The following is a 15,896-nucleotide window of genomic DNA, read 5'->3' on the forward strand; positions in this document are numbered from 1 at the left end:
CTCCAGAGCAGCTGCGCTGTGGCACAAAGCGCCGCTTACACGCAACGCGGCCTGGGGCGGAGCCTAGCGCCCCTGGGGGCGTGCCATAGCGCTAAGCACCGCCTCTCGACGTAGGCTCCTTTACCCGGCGTGCCGGGGCGGCTTAAGCCACCTCACAAAGCAGCGACCGTTCCCGCGGGGTGGGGCCGGCCCCACCCACGTCGTGCTCGCTCTCGCCGGGCTTTCTCAAGCGCCAGCAGGGGGCGCTGCGCCACCGAGCCCGGCCCGTGGCGGCGGCGGCGGCGAGGCGGCGCGTGGCCGGCAGGCGGCGCGCTGCCAGGCTCGGCCTCGGCCTCGGCCTGCGCGCGCGGCGGCGGCGGCGGGCGGCCTGGGCCCGGGTGCGGCGGTGGCGGTGGCGGTGGCCGTGGTGGCAGCGGGGCCTGGAGCCGGACCTAAGATGGCAGCGGCGGCAGCGACGGCTGTGGGGCCGGGTGCGGGGAGCGCGGGGGTGGCGGGCCCGGGCGGCGCGGGGCCCTGCGCGACAGTGTCGGTGTTCCCCGGCGCCCGCCTCCTCACCATTGGCGACGCGAACGGCGAGATCCAGCGGCACGCGGAGCAGCAGGCGCTGCGCCTCGAGGTGCGCGCTGGACCAGACGCGGCGGGCATCGCCCTCTACAGCCGTGAGTGCTGGGGACACCCTGGGGACGGCGGCGCACGAGGCCGGCAGCGCGGGCGCCGGGGGAGGGGGCGGGCGAGGGGACTCGGGCCGAGCTAGTGCACGCGGCTCCCTGAGCCCGCCGGCGAGATGGCAGAGAAGGCGTGCGCGGGGACCAAGGAACCCCAAGAGGGGCGCGGGAAACAGTCGGGAGCCTGAGATTTGCAAGGGGGGGGGTCGTGGCAGGAAGTGGGGCCCCGAGGATTCAGGGGGGATGATACAGAGGGGCCTGGGGAGAGGGAGCGATTGAGAGGGCTCTTGAGCGGGTGTGGTTTGTAGATCTCATCTCAGGGGGCATCCTCTACACACGCATAGGGACATTTGAAAAGTGGCTTTCAGTGTGGAGCTCCGGGAAGACTGGGTGCCGCCCTTGTGGAGAAGGACTTGGGATTCGGGACCCCCCCCCACCTCTCGATTGGTAAACTTTAGAACTGGACACAGAGATAAAGATTCCCACCCCCATCCCGCATGGAAACGTGGAAGAGGGGCAGGCCGGCTTGCTGATGGCCGGCTTTAGAAGTCAAGAGGTAACGCCACCTCCCTCGACATGCGCCTCCTGTCTTCTTTTTTAAGGACGTGAGAAGCTGGTGACATTATCAGAGGCGGCTTCAAAAACTGACATTTCAGTGGGGGAAAGGGGGTTAATCACAGTGTGTTTGCGAAGGGCAACCCCCCACCCCCAAGCTTTGTACTTCCACCTTTCATTCTTTCTCTTGTTACTTTCTTCTGGCGGATTCCTCAGTGTCATTTTGCTATTCTGTTTCATGGTCTTTGTCTCCCAGGGTTTCGTTCACTGATGCTCTTAAGGGGCCACCAAAGAGAACTGGATTGGTTTTGGCCTGTGGGAATCATTTCCCCCTCCTTGGTAAATGGGGTGTTGGGAAGGGAAATGTGTGTAGCAATCCTGTAGCAGTCCGTTCAGATGGGTTCGCCTCTCTTTGCCTTGACTTTGAAAACACAGGAGAAAGAAGTGTGTCTGGTGCCCATATGTGGGGCACCTTTGGGGACTTGGGCAGAGCTGGGATCTCCTTGACCACACGAGGGAAAGGGGAATTTCACAGATTAGGAATTTAGGACTAGTAGGGATGCGAAGCTCTGTAGGACCCCAGGCCCCTAGGTAAGCTGGAGGTACCTGGGCCTACCCTGGAAAGTGTTCTGGGAAGCTGGCTGTGGTGGCGCCGGCTTCCCTGTGGGCACAACACTTGGTAATCTGAAGTAGGAGGACTGAAAGCTAGAGTAAAGCTTGGGTGATGTGGGCAGAGCCTGCCGCAGTCGCCAAGACAAAGTTCTGGGTGGCTTGGGTTGTGAACTTGACAAAAACATTTTTATTATTTATTTATTTTTGTTTTTTTAAGGCAGAGTTTCTCTATGTAGCCTCGACTATCCTGGAACTCACTATGTGGACCAGGCTGGCTTCAAACTCACAAGAGATCCTCCTGCCTTTGCCTCCCTAGTGCTGGGATTAAAGACAAGCACCACAATCACCCAGATAAAAACATTTTTATTTATACAATTTATTATATTTACATAATTGTTAGATCCCACATAATCCCTTACACCCAATTTTATTCTTAGAAGCTCATCTTATTCCAGGGGAATCTTTACAGTTTGTGTTCTTTTGCTGTAATTATCTAAGTTGCCTGGGGGCTCAGCGTGGATGAGGATATGGGTTCTGTTCCCAGCAGTGAAATAAGATGATCATGAACTAGGGATATTGCTTAAGTAGAACATTTACCTAGTAAGTTTGAGGCCTTGGGTTAGATTCCCAGTACCACCAAAGCCCCCAAAAGCAGTCCTAAAGTGCCAGGTGTGATGGTGCAGGCCTGAATACCGGCATTTAGGATACTGAAGCAGGGGAAATTCAGTGTCGTGCGCCCCCCCTCCCAGGGTTTCTCTGTGTAGCTTTGTAGACCAGGCTGGCCTTGAACTCACAGAGATCCATCTGCCTCTGCCTCCCGAGTGCTGGGATTAAAGGTGTGCGCCAACACCGCCCAGCCACCCCATTTTTATTACATATAATTATCTATTTGTGTTTGTGTAGGGGTATCTCATGTCACAGTGAGAATGTGGAGATCAGAGGATAACATTCCAGAGTTGGTTCTCTTTCCACCATATGGGTCCTGGGAATCAAACCAATCTCATGAGATTTGGTAGCAAAGTACCATTACCCACTGAGCCAGTTTTGAGACAATCTTGTGTTTTCCAAGCTAGTCTTCAACTTACTTTGTAATCCACAGTGGCCTTGAACATTGTGTTACTTCCACTTCCTTTCTGCTGGAATTATAGACTTGAACCACCATTCCTAACTTTGGGGCGTGGTTAAACATGGGTTCTGAAGACAGGCCAAAGCTGAGTGTGTAGATTTCCAATGGTCTTTGTAACAAATGATAAGTTTGGTGGATTAGAGCAGTTGGGATATACTCTCTCACTTCCTGGCCACACTCTGAAATCAAGGTGTCTGCAAGGTCACTCTCACTCTGGAGTGGAAGGAAGAAGATTCTCCCTCTTGCAGATTCTAGTGGCTCCAGGAACTCCTTGGCTTTCTGTAGCCAAACTCTAATCACCCCTCACTTCCTGTGGCTTCTCATTTGCCTCTGTGCACTTGTTTCCTACTTTTGTTTTGAGATGGTCTCATGTAGCGCCTTCTTGGGGCCCCAATGCTTTGGTCAAGCCCTAAGACACTGACCTGTTCATTATGAGGCTGTATGCTTTCAGCCAAGCTGTGTTTCCAGACCCTAGGGTCTGAATTTGTACACAGGCTGTAAGGAGGGTTTATCAGAATACCAGAAGGAATTTTTTTTTTTTTTTTTTTTTTTTTTTTTAACGATTTTGGAGACAGGATTTCTCCTGGAACTTTCTTTGTAAACCAGGCTGGCCTCAAAGGCGGATCGAAGAGATCCGCCTGCCTCTGCCTCCCTAGTGCTGGAATTAAAGGCGTGCGCCACCAACGCCCGGTCAGAAGGAATCTCGTAGTGCTTCACATGTGTAGAGATCTCTGTGGGTCCTGTAAGGGCCCTGAATTAAAATTCAGGAGTCTGGCAGATACTGGACAGTCATGTAGCTTTTAGTTAGCCTTATGACCATCTGTGCCTGTTTCCCTACCTGCAGCAACACTTCTCTGCCTGGTGTGTACCTCCTGTGGACTGAAAAGCTTGAAGAAGAGAAGGTTTTGTGGAGCAGGGGATTTGTAGCAAGTGTTTGTCAACAGTACATTTCTAAAATTATATGTTCTTTGGTAACTTCACATATGAATACAATGTATTTAAATCATATCCACAACCCAAACAACATTTTTACAGATGTTATTTTATTTCATATTATTGTTGTTACTAATATTTTGAGACAGTGTTATATTGTGCAAGCTGGCTTCTAATACACAATGTAGCTGATGACCTGAACCTCTTGCCTCCAATCTCTCCAGGACTGGGAGTACAGACATGCAGCAAGCACCATGCTGGTTTATGGTGTGCTGAGGATGGAGCCCCAGGCTTCATGTATGGTAGGCAGACATCCTACCCACTGAGCCTCAGCCCTAGCTATCAGGATAGCATAGCAAAGAGCTCGTTTTCTAGGATGTCCCCTTACGCTTTGTACCCCATGATGGGAGATAGATTCTTGGGCCTCCATTTCTGGGCAGCTGTGCCCTTCATTGGGAAATGTGGCAGCTAGCTCCAGAGCGCCCTATTCTTGTCCCCCGCAGAGTGGCTACCCTTCCCAACTCTCCTAGTCATTTGAAGTCACTCTGGCTGTTATCCATGGGGATTTGTCACGATCAGGCAGCTCTCTCTGGCATGGACTTTCCCTGGTCTTGAGGAAGTGTTGGCATGACCTCTACAGTAATACAGGCTGCCACCCCTGGAAGAAGGCTGCTTCTCAGAAAAGCCCAGCTTGGGCTGCCTAGGAGAAAAGCAGAGTTGACTTGCAGTTGCTCAGCCAGGCACCATCCCATCTAGAGATGCTCAGGTCATTTTTCTGTCTTGGTCAGCAAGAATGAGTTTGGACAATGTCCTGCTTACTCCTCAACCCTTTAGGAAGAGATATTCTGTCTGATAAGGAAGGGCTGATTGATGTCATTTTGGTAAGGGAACATCTAGCGTGGAAAGACTGGAGGAAACCCCTGTAGTCAGTTGGTAGAGTATCTGCCTAATATGCATAAAACAGTCTTGCATAGCTTCTCTGTCAGCCAGGCATGCTGAGCGCCCTATTCTTGTCCCCCGCAGAGTGGCTACCCTTCCCAACTCTCCTAGTCATTTGAAGTCACTCTGGCTGTTATCCATGGGGATTTGTCACGATCAGGCAGCTCTCTCTGGCATGGACTTTCCCTGGTCTTGAGGAAGTGTTGGCATCCCAACACTCTGGAGACTGAGGCAGGGGGATCTGGAGTTCAAGGCCAGCCAAGGCTACATAGTGAGTTCAAGGTCAGACTTGTGATACAGCTAAACTAGTCACAGAATCAGGGGCTTCCCTCTGCCATCTCCTGAGCATTTGTTATGAACCCAGGCATTAGTCTGCCATATTGTCAAGATAGAATGAAGTTGAAAAGTCAGTAATACCAGAAAGATGATCTTCTGTCACCTGCATATTGCTTATGGTTGTTGTCATTTATTTTGTACTTACTTTGTACCAGACTCTTTGTGAGCTCCAGTTGGCCAACTCAAGTGCTTGACCTTGGGATCAGTCAGGGAAAGAACAGTGTAAACTGGTGCCTGTTGGCAAAATGGAGTCTATGGCCTATTTTTATACAGAGTAGAAACATTTACAGTTGTAGGGGTTGGGGAAAAAAGTAATCACCAGTCAAAAAAGAATACTCATCCAGGACCATCTTGTCCTATAAAATCTGTAGTATTTACTTGTACTACAGTGAAAGCTTGTAAACCCTGGCCTGAAAGAATGAGACAAGCAGGGCAGTGGTGGCGCACACCTTTAATCCCAGCACTCAGGAAGGAGGCAGAGGCAGGTGGATCTCTTAAGTCTGTGGTCTCCAGAGTGAGTTCCAAGATAGCCAGGGCTACACAGAGAAATCTTGTCTGGAAAAAAAGAGAGAGAGAGAGAGAGAGAGAAGAGAGAGAGAGAGAGAGAGAGAGAGAGAGAGATAACGGAGCTGGAGTGAGGCTCTGTAGGTAGAGTGCTTGCCTAGCAAACACACAGCCTAGGTTCCATCCCTAGAACCACATAAACACTTGTGTGCAAAACCAGTAAATGGACCAGAAGTTCAAATTCAGCCTCAGTTACATGTTGAATTTGAGACCAGCCTATGCTACTTGTTTCAAAAAAAAAAAAATAAAAGTATCACCAGTGGGCAGTGTGGCCTCAGCCAGGCTTGGGACAACCCAGAAGTCTTTTTAGATTTTGAAGTGTTTCCAAGGGTCAGGCGTTAAAATAAGAGTTCACTTTCTGGGTGGCATGGGCCAGCTGGCCTATAGATTATGGCCTTCTGTGTGTGTCACTACTGGTCTTTAAAAAGCCTGGTGAGGCTGGATGTGATGGCTCATCTCTATAATCATAGTGCCAAGACAGGACGATGGGCAGAAATTGGAAGCCAGCCTGGTATATAGAGTGAGTTCTAGGCCAGCCTGGACTACAATGACGAATTGTCTCAAAAATTTTTGGTGGTGGTTGGTGATGGTTCTGGGGAAATGGTCAGTGATTAAAAACTCTTGTTGCTCTTCCTGAGGACCCAGGTTTGATTCCCAGCACCTACATAGTGGCTCATAACCATTTGTAATTCCAGTTCCAGAGGAGCCAGCACCCACTTCTGACTTGTGGGCACACACGGTACATATACATACATATATATGTGTATATACGTGCATAGACAGACACAGATACATGTAGGCAAAATATACATATAAATAAGTTATCTAAAAAAATTTGTTTTTTGACAGGGTTTCTCTGTGTAACTGCTCTGGCTGTCCTGGCAGTAGCTCTGTAGATCAGGCTGGCTTGGAACTCAGATGTCTGTCCAGGAAAAAAAAAACTAAAGCCCCGTGAAATTGAGAATTGTGGTCCTGTTTTGCTGGTGGCCAAACAGTAAAGCACTTGTTGATATGCTGAGATGGCCTGTGCTCTGAAGTTTAGAGCTGCCCAGCACTGGTTTTACTGTGCTGCTGCTGCAGGTCAACAGGTGTAAGGTGGAGAGAGTGTAGTATGTGTCAGATTTAAAGCTGCAGCCTCTTAAACAAGGTGGCATCTCATTTTTCATGCTCTTGTGCATACGTGTGGAGGTTGGTCAAGAGTGGCTGGGAGTTGTGGGGCAGAAGTCCCTTAGGGCTATCAGGATGCTTCAGCAGGTAAGGTACTTGACATGTAAGCCTGACAACCTGGAAACCATGGAAAGATGGAAGAAGCGAACCAACTCCACAAAGTTTGTTCTTTGAACTTGTGTTCCAGAACAGAAGAATTCCAGGCAGGTGTAAGGGAAAAAGCAACAAATGATTAGACCCTAGACCCCCTCCCTGGAGGAGGGTTTTCTTAGTAGCCCTCCCTCGGGGTCCCCCAAAGCTCAAGTCCTGACAGACTCCAATTTTCTTTTTCCCACAGATAAAGTGCCTGTAGTACTGGGGATGGGACCCATCTGCATACTATGCTAGTGCTCTACCCTGTTACATTTTAACACTCTTTACTCTATAGCCCAAGCTATCTTGAACTCGAGCTTCCTGCCTCTGCCTTCTTAATAGCTGGAGTTACAGGTGTGCACTACCAAACCTGCTGTGCTTCCCTTTTTCATTTTATTTTCTTTTTGATGTGTCCGAGGAAATGCGTGATGTGTTCAGGTGCATAAGAACATGTGCCAGGCCTGGCAGTGGTAGCATGTGCTAATCCCAGCACTCGGGATGAAGAGGCAGATGGATCTCTGTGAGTTCAAGACCAGCCTGGTCTACTTAGCTAGTTCCAGGACAACCAGAGCTGTTACACAGAGAAACCCTGTCTCAAAAAAACAAAACAAAAAACCGCATGCCTGTAAGGCTAGGTGCCATTGCTTATGTATGTGTGTAGGGGAACCTTTGGTATCATTCCTCAGGTGCTCAGGTGCTAGCTGCCTTTAAAAGACAGGGTTGCTCAGGCTGGAGAGATGGCTCGGAGGTTAAGAGCACTGACTGCTCTTCCAAAGGTCCCGACTTCAAGTCCCAGCAACCACATGATGGCTCATAACCATTCTCTATGAGATCTGGTGCCCTCTTCTGATGTGCAGATATACATGGAAACAGAATGTTGTATGCATAATAAATAAAATAAAATCTTTAAAAAAAAAAAAAGACAGGGTTGTTCACTGGCCTGGGGCTTGTATGAACCACATCACTGAGTTTTCTACCTGGCTTCTAGGTATTACATTCAGTACCTTAGGCTTCCATGGCAAGCTTTTATCAACTAAGGTGTATTCCTAGCTTGTTCTTTTTTTGAAGCATTTCTCATTGGCCTGGAACTTGTCAAGTAGGCTACGCTAGCTGGCCCAGGAACACTCCTGTCTGGGACTCCCCAGAATTGGGATTACTGGGACCCACCACCACAGCCAGCTTGGTTTTTACTTAGGTTCTGGAGGATCAAACTCAGGTCCTCGTGCTTTCATGGTAAGCACTTTAGACACTGAGTCATCTCTCTAGCTACCTTTTCCAAAATGGGCTAGAGAATTGGCCTAGCTGTTAAGAGCACTTGTTGCAGTTCGGGCATACCTTTAATCCCACATGATCCCAGGTGGATCTCTGGGTTTGAGGCCAGGACTGTTACACAGACAAACCCTATCTTGACAAAAACAAAACAATAACAATAAAAAGAACACTTGTTGCTCTTGCAGAAAACCTGTTCAATTTCCAGCTCGCATATGGTGACTCACAACATCCATAACTCCACTTCCAAATATATGATGCCCTTACCGCCACAGGATATATATATATGGTGGCAAAACTTTCATACACATAAATGAATGTAAAAAAGGAATTTATTACTGAACCAGGAAATGGACTCATGAATTTCAGATAAAGAGCAGATCAAGGCTGGTGAGGTGGCTTGGTGGGTAAGGTGCTTGCTGCCAAATCTGATGACCTGAGTTGAATCCCTGGGACTCAGATGTTGGAAGGAGAGAATTGTCTTCTGACAAAAGTTGTCTTCTGACCTCCACACATGAACCCTGGCACATTGTGGTATACTCTCTGCCCTTTCCCCATGCAAATGTAAGAAATTTTTAGATTTATGTTTTACTTTGAGTGTTTTGTTTGCACACATGCATGCACGCACTGTACTGGTAAAGATCAGAAGAGGATATCAGATCCCCTGGAACTGTAATTATAGGAGTATGTAAGTCATCATGTGTGTGTTGGGAATTGAACCCAACCCTCTGTACAAGCAGACAGTACTCTCCAACTGGTAAGCCATGTCTCCAGCACCCCCCCATATCTATTTATCCATCTATCTATCATCTATCTATCTATCTATCTATCTATCTATCTATCTATCTATCTATCTATCTCTGGGAAGATTTCCCATCAAAGTCTGACTTTGTGTTTCTGGTTAGCTGCCCTGGATGTCAGCCCTAGCCTACAGGCCTGGAGACAACTGAGGTGTGATGCCTTCCTTCTTTTCACCTCCTCTCCCTAACACCAAGTTACTCTGGTTTGGTACCTCCCATTGAGCAGCTCTTTGAAATCAGGGGTCCTTTCTTATGTGTGGATAATGTTTCCTCATTAGGCCCTTCCCTTTAGGCCAACAATAGCGTTGTCTCCAGCCAGGTTCCTGCCCTCCAGCCCTTGCGTTCTTCCCCACCCTTGGGCCATGCCCAGAACCAAAGCCCCTCAGCCAGTAGTTCTCAACCTTCCTAAGATGAGACACTTTAATACAGTTCTCACATTTTTGTAACACCCAACCATAAAATTATTTTCTTGCTATTTCATAACTGTAAAGTTTGCTACTGTTATGAATTGAAATGTAAATATCAGATATGTGACCCCCCCCCCAAAAAAAAAGGGTCACGATCCACAGGATGAGAACCAGTACCCTCACCTGTGATTTGGATATGAAAGAGTAGATGGTGCAATTTGGTTTTCTTATCATTGGACCGTGTACTGTGTGTGACCTGACTTGTATGTTTGCAGAATTTTTCATGAGCGCCATGTAGGGCTCTTTATAATCTCTACATATCCAACTCACTCAGTCACACATTTTTCCAAATAGATGCACTTGAGCTTGCCTGAATATGCCATGGAGACATAGATGTCACCTGTGCCTCATATTGGCTTACAGTTCCAGATCCTGGTGAGATTGTGAATGGCAAGCACTGAGTCTTGGACTTCCACATGGGTGCCTAGACCAGGGGGCAGGCAGAGTGTTTTCACCAGGATATGACTCCACCAGGGATCAGCTTGATTTAGCAAATGGGGATGGCTCAGGAGCCCTTCTGTGGCAGCTACAGGGCCTAGGGCATCCACTCTATACCTGGCATCTGCTGGAAAACCTGGGAAACAAAGCACTCAGGAAATGGGGTGAGTGGAAGGGCTGTGCTGGGTGGAGACTTGAGGTTGGGAGGAAATTTAGACAGGTGAGCCCAGGACTCTGAACCTTCCCAGAGCCTCTCAAGATTTAGTTGGTTCCAGGCAGTGTGGACAGTGTGGGAGGCAGAGGCAGGTGGATCTCTGTGAGTTCGAGGCCAGCCTGGTCTACAAGAGCTAGTTCCAGGACAGCCTCCAAAGCCACAGAGAAACCCTGTCTCGAAAAACAAAAAACAAACAAGCAAAAGATTTACTTTGTATATATTGCAGTGCTGGGGGTGTAGCTGAAGGCCTTGTTCACACAGGTGTAGGCAAATGTTACACAGTGAGCTGCACTCCCAGCCCATAGAGCTCCAAGACTGAACCCAGTTTTCTGGGGTATGAGGTCAAAAGTCAGTGGCTATGACCTCAGACCATTCTATGAGCTTCACTGCCCTTCCTCTTCTAGAGATGAAGGACAGCTACACCTCTCAGGGCTGATGTGGAGACAGGATTGCATTTAAGAATTTGGCCTAAGAGCCACCCACATCTACATCTCTGTAGCTGGCCTTGATCCTGTGAGCTCCTGGGTAGACACTAGCAGTCTTTGAGGAGAATTCATGAATAAGTATGGGCTGACCAGCCTTGAGTTAGGGCTCATGCATGGGGAAGGCAAGAGAGGCCATCAGCCTTAGAGGCCACCATGGAGTCCCAGTGAACAGGCATGGTCTTCTAGAGAGCAGGGTGATGGTGGTGTCTGTAGAGTTTCAGGTGCCCCCCATATGAGTATAGTCCATATTTCATTCATTGCCCCAAGGAGGACATGTACCTGGGGGAACTGCTCTTTCTAGCACCTGCTTTCCACTAGCAGAAAATCACTGCTCTGGGCATCTTTGATTTGAAGATATCTAAGGTCCCATACTTACTACATCAGTAATCACTTAAACTTGCTTGTCCCAGTCTGGGGCTGGAGCTGAATGGTGGGTTGCCTGCCTGGCATGCTGGACGTCCTGCCTCCTGTCCCCAGCACTGCAACAAACAAGCAAATTCAACCTTGCTTGCTCACTCAGAGAATGGAGATCACTCAGGAGTCCTTTTTAAAGTTGGAGGGAGGCTGGTCACTGGGTCTCTCTTAGAGAAGCTTTACGGTTGCCTGGAGTTAGTCCATGGCACACTGGAACTCAGGGCTCACTGTCAGGTCTTTCCTGGTGACCATATACTTACTGTTTCTTTGACTGTGCCACGTTTTTCTCTACTGCAAAAAGGGGATTTGCACATTTTCCTTAGAAGGCAAGCTGACAAGAGCCAAGTATTAGGGTAGAGTGTAGCCCATGTGTCTCCACAGACCTGCATTGGGAATGAGCTGCTGGGTTTGGCTTGGCCAAGGGCAACAGCTTTTACTGTAAGAGTGACCTGCATGGAGAAATGGGGTGTGTGTGGGGGGGTTCAGATGATTGCCCCCTTGTACTCTTTCAGGGTGAAGGGCTATACTGGGCCTCAGACTCCTTGGATCTCTTGGTGGTGGTGGGGCCAACTGGCTGAATGTGGCTTTGACCAGGGTGGACATTGTATCCCAGACTCACAGTCATGTAAAGTCACATGCAGCCCCCAGAAGCCCTCCCATCTTTGAAGGTAGTGAGAATGTGGATAAACAACCCGTCCCTCCTATCCCTGCCAGGAGCAGGGCCCCAGAGGTACCTGAGGAATATGGCAGCTAAAAAACTAAGAGGAAAGGCTAGTCTAGCCATACAGCTGAGAGGCCAAGAGGGCGGAGGACAGGAATTTGGTCTGGACTGTCTCAGTTGTCTAGCATGTTGGGGTTCCTGTCACAGCAGGCTAGACAGTCCTGGCTGGCAACATACTCTCTGTCTGTCCTGACTTTGAGCCAGAAGCTGCTGAGGACCTGAGTGGCAGTCATGACCTTGTGATCTTGGCTAAGTGAATGAGTTCTTAAATCCTCCAGTAATATGAAGGGCTCAATTGGGACCCTGACTAGTCCAGTCAGTGAACAGTGGTCATAAGCCCACCATGTGGCCCCAAAGAGATATGTATTATAGCAGCCATCTGTGGCATTTGCCCTAGGACCTGCTCCTTTGTCAGCTTTTTTTTTTTTTTTTTTTTTTTTATTTGGCTTTTCTGAGACAGGGTTTCTCTGTGGCTTTGGAGGCTGTCCTGGAACTCGCTCTGTAGACCAGGCTGGTGTCGAACTCACAGAGATCTGCCTGCCTCTGCCTCCCAAATGCTGGGGGTAAAGGCATGCGCCACCAATGCTCAGCCTTTGTCAACTTTTTAAGAACTGCTTGGATAGCTTCAGGATCCAAGGTCCTGGAAACAGCAAGGTGGGTCTCCCAGCATCTTTCCAGGCTTGCCCACTTGACACTGGCACCTGGCCTGAGCTTAGAAGCCAAGACAGTTTTTTTGTTTGGTTTTAGGTTTTTTTTTGTTTGGTTCATTGGTTGGTTTTGTTTGTTTTTTGAGACAGGGTTTCTCTGTCCTGACTCTGGATGTCCTTGAACTCAAGGATCCACCCGCCTCTGCCTCCTAAGTGCTGGGATTAAAGGCATGCACCACCACACCCAATGATGTTTTGATTTTGTAGCTAAGGATGACCTTGAATTGCTGATTCTCCTACTTATATCCTCTGCCTCCTGAGTACTGGAGTGACAGGAATGAGCTATCACAACAGTTCTTTGGGTGTTGGAGAAAGAATGCAGGGCATCATGTGTGTTAGCAAGCACTCCACCAACTGAGCTACATTTCTGACTCTGTGTGTGTGTGTGTGTGTGTGTGTGTGTGTGTGTGTGTGTGTGTGAGATCCAAAGGTTGACCCTGGCTGTCTTCTCATTACTTTCCACACCCAGCACTCAGGAGGCAAAGGCAAGCGGATCTCTGTGAATTCCAGGCCAACCTTGGTCTACAAAGCAAGTTCCAGGACAGCCTCCAAAACAATACAGAGAAACCCTGTCTCGAAAAACAACAAATAAAATTGTGTGTGTGTGTGTGTGTGTGTGTGTGTGTGTGTGTAGGTATGTAGGTGTGTGTGTGTGCAAGTGTGAGTATATGTGTGTGTAGGTAAGTGTGTGTGTGTAGGTGTATAGGGGTGTGTGTGTGTGTGTGTGTGTGTGTGTGTGTGTGTAGGTGTGTAGGTGTGTAGATAGGTCAGAGGACTAACCTTGGGTGTTGACCCCTACCATCCACCTATTTTGAGGCAGGGTCTATTATTTGCAGCCACCCAAGGTTGGCTGGCTTGTGAGCTACTGGGGTTTTTCCATCTCTACCTCCTATCTCTGATGAGAGCACTAGGATTACAGCTTTACAGCTGAATGAATACACATGTGTCCAGCCTTACCCAGATCCTCACACTTGTTTGGCTAGTGCTTTACTCACTGAACCAACTCCCCAGCCTCACTGACAGTGTGTGTGTGTTCTAGTGTATGTACCCATGAGCACATATATAGAGGAGGAAGAAGAAGGGATGTTCCTGTATTGCTTTCCACATTGTTTCCTGAGACAGTCTATTACTTAACTTGAAGCTTGTGGATTCTGTCACAGCTAGTTAGTGAGCACCTGGAATTCACCTACCTCTGCTTGCCAGTGTTGGGGCTATGGACATTTATGGCCATGCCTAGCTCTTATGTAGGTATTAGGGATTTGAATTCAGCAAAGATTCTTACCCACTTAGCCATTTCCTCAGTCCCTATTGATTGCCTCTCACTATTAGAGCATTCTTGAAGATTGGCGTGCCCTTCCAAAGAGTCCCCAAAGACACAGCTCTCCCCTCCTTGGTTTTAAAATGCAAAGGTCCCACAGCCTGCATTTAGTCTCCAGGCCGACAGCTCTCTCATGCTGCTCTCCTCCCCACTTCCTGTCATTCCTCAGTTTCTGGTGACATAAGTGACTTATATCTCTGTTTTGGAGCAGGTCTCTCCTGAGATTCCCATCCTAGTTCTGCCTCACTGACTGGCCAAGGCAGACCATTCCAGACTTCCTCAAGCAAGATGCCTGTCTTGGCTGCACTGCTATGGTTCACTGCCCTGTACATTTGAAGCCATATCTGGAGAGAGGCAGCATTTGAGCCTGGGTAGGATATATCCCTTCTTACTCAAACATCCTGTGCTCCCTGAGTCTTCAAAGGTCTAGTGGAGGCCTTTCTGACTGCCCTGCAGTCCCAGGACATCCTGTTTCTCTCAGAAATAGGGACTCTGGCCTACAGCTGGTAGCAGCTGCTCTTCCCCACCTGACTCACCTTTGTGAGGTGGACTGTGTAGCCTCCTGCCTCTGGCAGTTTAATCTCTCAGCAGCCACCCCTGGGCTAAACATTGAGGTCCCTCCCACTGCTCCTCCACATGCTTCATCCTGCCTCAGCCTTCCAGGCCTCTTGAAGTACTCTGTCCACTAAAGACCTCAAGGAGAAAATGGAGTGCTGCAATATAATTCCTGTCACAGCTGCCACTGGGATCATCTTATGCCAATACAGGGAGTCAGACCTGGAGTCTATACTGAAATAGCTGAAAATCCAACAGTAGAGCACCACCTAAATTGGAGCTTGGCCATGGCTCAGTGGTAGAGTCCCTGCCCTGAACCCCCCAAAAATGAACTGGACATGGTTTGGCAGTAAAGCAGCTTAGCCAGCCAGCATGCACAAAACCTTATGCACCATCCACCTATTCCCTCCCAAGAGATTACAAGTAGTATGTGAAACTGATTCCTGTGTCAGCTCTTGGCTATAAGGTTCTTCCAGGTAAGCTAGGTCTGGGAGTCACCATTTGGTGGATAAATTGGGAAGTACAGTGAGGGGGGTGAAGACACACCAATGGTATGTTTACTATTGCTTTGCCTAGGGTCATCTCTGAGGTTCCTCCTCCACTCATTGTCTCTGCCCTCTCTGCTGAGATGAGTGCTTTGTGTTAACCCCACCCTGTAATGTGCCCACAGGCACAGGGTGTGTTCAGCCTCATGACAACACTCTAGGCTGTGACTGGTTTGATTTTTCTAGACAATTAAAGTTCAAGTTTGCTCTGACTCCAGAACTAGTCTGGCCTTTGGCCATCCTGGCCAGTGAGAGGGAAGCTTTCCCAGGTAACATCTGCCTGGAATGTAGCCTAGAGCTGGGCTGCCTGGGGCAACCTGACCTAGTGCAGCTCAGCCTGCCCCACCTCCACCACACTCTATAGTGGGTGTTGTTGGCTCTGGGAGAACTATGCATGGAGGAACAAATGTGGCTTGTGCTCTAGATCTTCCCAATGCAGAGTCAGGCCTTACAGCAGTCAGCACTGTGTACCTGGTTATCTTCTGTGTACAAGATAGAAATTCTACTAACTCAGGAGCATATGACATGAAGTCAGATCACTTGTTCCTATGTATTGTGACCTTCCTTGGGTCAGTTACTCGGGAACACAGACAAACCTATGCCCCATTTGTCTGCTCTTTCTGTCATGTACACTCCTGGGCACACACCTCTAAAGCCCTGGCTCTGGCCCTGGCCAAGCTGGAGAAGTGTTCACTGTCCTGTGTGCATAGAGCTGGGTGGAAGGTTGGCCTGAAAAGAATTCCCTTACCTGGGGCAGCCACAGTGCTTGTTGGAATTGTGTTTCCACACTAGCTCCTCCTATTCCCTTTATCCCTGTCCCTTCTCCTTTTTTTTATGCCGTTCTGTGTATGGCTTGGTGTGTGTGTGTGTGTGTGTGTGTGTGTGTGTGTGTGTGTTGTCCATGTGTGTCCAAAGGCCAGAGTGTGATGTTCTT

At 48.8% G+C, this 15,896-nt stretch overlaps 1 protein-coding gene across 3 annotated transcripts in view; it reads left to right on the forward strand.

Moving 5' to 3' along the window:
* Positions 1 to 391: 391 nt before the first annotated feature.
* Carm1 (coactivator associated arginine methyltransferase 1) overlaps positions 392 to 15,896 on the forward strand; it is a 50,740-nt gene continuing 35,235 nt past the window's right edge. Inside the window, exon 1 of one of the 3 annotated variants that reach the window (XM_027411555.2) lies at positions 392 to 659. In XM_027411555.2, coding sequence (XP_027267356.1) covers positions 437 to 659 — 223 coding nt within the window. In that variant the 5' untranslated portion in view covers positions 392 to 436. The remainder of the gene's footprint in view (positions 660 to 15,896) is intronic. The other 2 variants (XM_027411557.2, XM_027411558.2) reach the window with 2 other exon arrangements.

This window comes from Cricetulus griseus, chromosome 4, assembly GCF_003668045.3.
Source record: "Cricetulus griseus strain 17A/GY chromosome 4, alternate assembly CriGri-PICRH-1.0, whole genome shotgun sequence".
Classification (NCBI taxonomy): Eukaryota; Metazoa; Chordata; class Mammalia; order Rodentia; family Cricetidae; genus Cricetulus; species Cricetulus griseus.